The 6,453-nt window shown below is 61.2% G+C and overlaps 1 protein-coding gene across 1 annotated transcript; it reads left to right on the top strand.

The window, feature by feature from the left end:
• Positions 1-478: 478 nt before the first annotated feature.
• LOC140596424 (ral guanine nucleotide dissociation stimulator-like) lies at positions 479-5,637 on the top strand. Its single transcript, XM_072745074.1, has 10 exons — positions 479-527; positions 724-962; positions 1,744-1,959; positions 2,318-2,421; positions 2,923-2,992; positions 3,749-3,820; positions 4,240-4,314; positions 4,862-4,894; positions 5,246-5,367; positions 5,559-5,637. Exons 1-10 carry the CDS (start codon positions 479-481, stop codon positions 5,635-5,637), a joined length of 1,059 nt encoding a protein of 352 aa, XP_072601175.1.
• The last annotated feature ends 816 nt before the right edge of the window (positions 5,638-6,453 follow it).

Here is a 6,453-nt window from a genome sequence, read left to right as displayed (position 1 = left end):
CACCTCTTGTGACCTCCACCGCTGGGGCCAAGAACAGAAGCTTTGGTGAGCAGAGCACTCACCAATCTGCCACAAACCTAAGCCCCAATACCTGTGGCGTGGAGGATGGAGTAGACGAGGCCCTTGGTCATTGAGAAGAGACGATAAGTAGAAAAACCAGACTCAGACAGGTTTTCTGGATACCAGGTCCGCCACTGCAAAAACAGGGACAGGAGGACTAGAGGTCATGCTGGGGACATTTCGGGGACCCATACACAAAGAATGGTGCTATGGGAGTACCATGGGGCATGAGCGGCCAGGCTCTGATGCTGGTCCGCATATGACTCTCCCCAGCAGCCTCTCTCCCATCTCGGGGACCTGGCCTGACCAGAATCTGCAGAACACCTGGCCATCCCTGCACTGGGCCTGCTTCGATGTACAGGGGCCCTGGGTGCAGGCCAACCTGTATGGCCTGAGTTGCCATGCCCCCATTCTCGTGATGCCACGGCAACTTCTGCAGCTCACGGAGGCAGATGCAGAGTCAGAGGGTAAGGGGGATGGCAAGCTGGGCAGACTCTCCGGGATGGGGTTCAGGGGCTGGGTGTTTCTCTATCGGCCATGGACTCTTCCCTGTGTTTGGAAGGGCATGGGGCAAGTCAGTCCCGTGGACACACATGTCTCCTTATCCTGTCCCAGGGCCAGCTCCACGGCTCCTTCCAGCGTCTCCTCCCTCGACTACTCCAGACCTGGCACAAGAGCTGGTGCCTTCCTCCCGTGTACCGGGTCGTGAGCTGCAGTCAGTTCCACCACCAGCCTTCGTGGGGACTGACACTCCTTCCCAAAGCACAAAGACGGAGCCACCTCCAGCCCCAGAGGCCACCTGCCCCTGGGCAACCCCCGAGCACCCGCGGCATGGGGAGCAGCCCGGGCTCATGGCCTTCCCTCCCAAGCTGGTGGCAGAGCAGTTGACCTCCATAGACGCGGTGAGCAGCGGGGCTTCCAGGCCGGGGCCGGGGCAGGCTTGTTTCCTGCCGTCTTCTGCCCAAAACCTTCCTTTCCGTGATGTGGGCTTGTGTGGTCGGGCCCAGATCTCAGCTCCATCCCTTACCAACCACAAGGCCCTGTCCCGTGCCTCAAACCCTTGCTCTCACTGCCCACCTGCACACTGTGGAGCTAGACCCTGGGAAGGACTGACGCAGAGTCCCTGTGTCGCCTAAATGAGCCAGAACCTGTGGGCAAACGGGCAGGCCCTGGTCATGAGCGGGGGGCGGGGGGCCGGAGGCAACTCACTGTGTGCAGCTGAGCCCAAGGCTCACCATGCACCTGCCTTGGAGGCCGAGCACCCCACACTGTTTAGGTGTCAAATGTGAGCTGAAGTAAAGGGAGGCAGACAAATCTGTGGCTTTCCCCCCCTCTGTGAGAATGTGCTGCTGAGAGGGGAGGAGGGCCAGGGCATGAACACTGGGAGGGGAAGTTGCCCCCTGAGGAGCCCCCTTGAGCTGCCACCAGTAACTTGAAGTTACAGGGGAGGACCAGGGTACAGCGCCCTCCTGCCCCCCACCACCCCCTGAGAGTATCTGCTCCTCGTTCATCCTGCACTGGGCTCCCTCAGGGAAGAGGAATGCAGGGCAGTGCAGCGACTCTACCTGGGTTCAGGCCACTTTCTGCCCTTGCTGAGCCCCGGCTCTGACAGGGGACCCCGATGTAGGACATGAATCCTGCATGTGCAATGGCTGTGTGAGCGAGCGTCCCCCTCTTCTCTAGGATCTGTTCAAGAAGGTGCAGCCCCAACAGTGCCTGGGCTCCATCTGGTCCAAGAGAAATGAGCCTGGCTATGAGCACCGGACATGCACAGTCAGTGCCACCGTGACCCAGTTCAACAACGTGGCCAACTGCGTGATCACCACCTGCCTTGGCAACGCACACATGACGGCCCGGGACAGGGCGGTGGTGCTGGAGCACTGGATCAAGGTGGCCAAGGTAAGCCTACGGGAGGCCCGGCGGACCTGCTCTCCTGAGCCTGGGAACTGCTCTTCCCTTGACCATTCCTCAAGGTTGAAGTCTCTGGTCTCAGGTCTTCTTCCCGGGGGGCCTTGCTGACCTTTCCTCGCATGGCCCAGTGTTGGGGTGCTCAGTCCCCACGTGACTCTTTCCTTGGAGGGACGGGAAACGCCCCCTCTCCCCAGCAGGGCTCTTCGCGGCGTCCTCCATGCGCCCTTCTGTAGGCCCCTGGACATCGGTCTCATCCGGGAGAGGAGACTGACACTGAGAGGAGTGCAGCTCTCCAGCCAGCAGGGCTCCTGCCGGCCCCCTGACAGCTCCTGCTCTTCCTCCCCAGGCCTGCCGAGCCTTACGGAACTACTCCTCCCTGCACGCCATCCTCTCGGCTCTGCAGAGTGTCTCCGTTCACCGCCTGAAGAACACATGGGCCAAAGTTTCCAGGTGAGGGGTCCTCGCTCCAGAAGGACCATGAAGGATGAGGGATGGCCCGGATGCCTGTCCATTCTGGCTTCCTCGGTCCCCCTGGACTTCCTAGGAGGCAGTACTCCATGACAACAGGACGTGGGTGGGCAGGCAGGCAGGTGATTTTCTCAGCCTACCAGGTGAAGAGGCCACCATGCCTCCTAATGTCCCCATTTGGGGAGTCTGGGCTGTGCTGAGTTACAAGTATCTGGATGTGAACATGACAGCAACTGGAGTCTCTTCCCAATTGAAACCAAAAGTGACCAAAGCAGAGCTGTTCAATTAAGAGGGCTTCGGTTGCACCAGATGACCCACACGACAGCTCTCTCCCATGTGCTGCAACGAGCTGAGTGGTCAGAGGAACCCAAAGACACCCCGACCCAGCAGTTGGACTCCCTCGAGGTCTCAGATCACAGGAACTTGCCCTCAACCCTACCCTAGTGTGCCAACATCCGTCCTGCCTTCTCTCGCTCTACTCAGGAAGAAGATTCGAACATTTGAAAAACTGTGCTCCCAGGACAATGCCCAGAGCAGGAACCTGCTTCTCAAGGTAGTATGGGAGGTGTTGGGATAGAAAGAGAGGCGGCGTGGGAGCCACGGTGTCCTTCGTGACTGAATCAGGGACCGTCCCGGAGCATTCCTTCAGCGAGTGCAGCCTTTGGCATGACCGTGGACGCAGCCTGGGGTGAAAATCCACAAGAGGTGGAAAAGCAGCTGCCGCTGAACCAGGATCCCTGAGTTGGACACTCGCGCTCCCTGTCGCCAGCCGGTCCCGATGGGGGCCTCTCCCGAACTGGAGAGCCCGGAGGACAGGCCTGCGCTCTGTGAGGGGTTTGCATGGGATGAGGGCCCCAACAGTGATGGTGGGAATAGGACCCTGGGTCCTCGGGGGACCAAGGGGGGAGCTGGAATTCGCCCCTTTCCCAGTGAGGATCCAGGCTCTGGGAGGCCAGGCTGCTGCAAGCTCAAGGTCACGCAGCCATGAATGCTGGAGCTGAGGTTGTTCTGGAATCCCTCATGGCAAGCTGAAGGACGATGTAGCTGCCACCCTGTGCCTTGGGTCAGATGTCCAGGGTCTGAGGTTAAAGATGGGGGGTGGAAGGGGTGAGGGCGGGGGTGGCGGTGACAGTGTGACGGGCACTGAGGGGGGCACCTGATGGGATGAGCACTGGGGTATTGTATATGGTGGCAATTTGAACAGCAATTAAAAATAAATTTAAAAAGAGAAAAGAAAAAGACAAAACGATCATGGGGAGAAGGGCCCAGGGTGATCCTGCTCTTGAGGAACTTGTCCTTGGCCCTGCAGGACCGGCCAGCTAAGCTTGGAGCCCTGGGGATCAGCGTGCAGAGAGCATGGAAGAGGCGGCAGCAGCAGCAGGTGAGCGAGCCCCAGATCCGTGGCCTCGAGCCCAGAGGAGAGGGGTCTCCCCTGAGAGCTGGAAGCCCCCAAATCAAGGCAGGTGGGGCCTCCCGACTCCGGCTCTGCCTCCCGGAGCCACAGCTTCGACAACACTTCTTTCGAGGTGACCCGGAGGAGGGTTTATACAGCTGGAGACAATGTGTCTGTGGGGCGCAGGGCCCGGGGCACCTACACCCCGATGTCCTACCGCTGGCCCTTGAGCTGTTTGGAGGACTCTGGTGTTCTCCGAGGGAGAGGGGGGAAACCATGGATGCCCCAAGAGTCCTGGTCAGCAGCAGGTGGGAGCTGGGGCGGGCGGGCCGGGGGGCTGACCTGTCCCGGGGAGGGTCCCCGTGGACACGGGAGCAGGGCCTCATTCCACACCCACCCCGACACAGGGTGTCGTCCCCTTCCTGGGCACCTTCCTCACCGACCTGTTCATGTTGGATACTGCCATGGAGGAGTACCTGGAGGTGCGTGGCCCGGGGCTGGGACGGGGCCCTCATGTGGGGAGCACAGGGCCCCTGAGCCGAGCCCCGAGGTCTCCGTCCTTGGCAAGTCTCCCCTCGTGACAGGCTCCCCAATGCCCTGGGAGCGAGGGTCCCTGGCCCACGTCTGGGAGGAGAGGAGGGAGGCTGCACCCAGGTCACGGGTCCCGAGATCGAATCTGCGGCCCGAATGCCAACCTTCAGAGGTCAGGCTGTGTGGGCCTCAGCCTGTCCGTTGAGGTTGCCTGTGGGGGCAGAGTGACGTCAGGGGCCCCGGCCTGAGCGGGCCCTTCGGGAGCCTCGCGTCTCCTGTCCACCTGAGGCTCTGGCCTCCCCTCCTGTGCTCCCGGAAGCCTCACCTGCCCCCCCAGGGCTCCTTTCCCTGGCTCCCGGGGCCTGGCCTGGATCGCAGGCCTGTTCCCCTGGGAGTCCTGGCCCCTGTGTGCCTGGCCCTAGGGTGGCGTGAGGGGGATAGCAGCACCCAGCAGCACCCCGCGGCCCCCCTGATGGCCTGTGCTCGTCTGCTTTCCAGGGCAATGAGGTCAACCACCGGAAGAAGAACAAGGTGAGGGTTTCTCTGAGCTCCCGCAGGGAGGGTGGGGCTGGGGCCAGCAGAAGGGTCCCAGGGAGGACCACGCTTGGCCTCCATCCCCGCATTGTCACATTGTCGGGAATGGCTCCCTGATAACGGCAAAGTCCCTGTAGTTGTCAAGGCCAGAGGCACCGCCATCGGGGACACCTGGCCAGGCCGGGGCGGGGTGTGCTCCCATCTGAGAACAAGCTGGGCCGGGAGGAGTGTGCAGGATGGGGGGTCACCACGTGGCAGAGACCAGCCCCGACGCCTGTCCCGGGCGCAGCCGCCGAAGGCCTCTCCGCCCCCCGGGCCTCTCATGCCATGTCCTCTCTCTGGGCCCAGGAGTACCGAGTCCTCACCGAGATCCTGCTGCTCCAGGTGGCCGCGGATCGGTACCACATAGAGCCCGAGCAGCCGTTCCGGGCCTGGTTCCAGGCTGGGACGTGGCTCAGCGAGGACGAGAGGTGAGGCTCCCAGGGCTGAGGGCGGGAGGGGGAGCCAACTCGGGGGGGCCTCTAGGGATCCTTCTCCTCAGGCCCCCGGGGCCGCCTCCAGCCCTGCTGCTGGGGCTCCAGGCTCCAGCTCCTTGGAAATCCCAGGGAAGGCTCCGGAACTGAAGCTCCTGCCCAACTCACACGTGTCCCTCTGTCCTCAGCTACACCCTGTCCTGCCAGCTGGAGCCCCGAGCCTGCCCCCAGACAGGAGGAGCCGCCCGCAGTCACCCTCAGGCCTGAGCCGAGGTGCAGGGGCCTCACGGGGACGGGGCCCGTCTGCAGGACACCACTTCCTCCCGCCTCTTCTACTGGGAGGACGATACGTCATTGTCTTCACTTGTAAACGGAAGACTTCAATGTTGTGATATTAAAGCCGCTTTACAGTCCAGGAGGAGTTTGGGCCTTTGACTTCCTGTAGTAATGTGAGAGAGTTAAAGAGTCTCATAGTCACTTTCCATCTTTTTCCCCCAGATATTCCTTCTTTATTCACGAGAGACACAGAGAGAGAGGCGGGCTCCCTGTGGGCGGCCTGTCATGGGCCTCAAACCCGGGGCTCCGGGGTCAGGACCTGAGACAGAGGCAGAGACCCCGACACTGAGCCACCAGGAGACCCTCTTATGCTCATTTTAAAGGAGAAATCTTACAGAGTCACCAGCTCCTGTATGTGGGATGAAGTAGAGGATCCTGCCTCCTCCCAGCTACTCAAGGGCATCCCCAGGCCCCCCTTCCTCAGAGCACAGTGTCAGGAACTTGGCCAGACAGCAGGGACACCCCTCCGAGCTCCTGAGATTTAGAGGGTGCAGGGACTTCCACAGGAACAGCAACACCACCGACCTGGGGTCCTGAAGGGGACCGCCCGCCAGGACCCCCTCCTGCCCAGGACAGGGGCTCCCTTTGTACACTTTCAAGGAAGGAGGACTTTTTCTTGCCATTTTTCTGATGTGGATTATTTTAGCTCAGGTTTGGGGTTTGACATTCTCATTATTCGGAGCATTGAGTCGTCTAGGTCAACCTCTGCGATTGCAACAACATTAAAGTGGGGGGACACACGTGTAA

Source organism: Vulpes vulpes, chromosome 2 (assembly GCF_048418805.1).
Source record: "Vulpes vulpes isolate BD-2025 chromosome 2, VulVul3, whole genome shotgun sequence".
In the NCBI taxonomy this organism is placed as follows: Eukaryota; Metazoa; Chordata; class Mammalia; order Carnivora; family Canidae; genus Vulpes; species Vulpes vulpes.
This window is presented reverse-complemented; position numbering and strand designations above follow the sequence as displayed.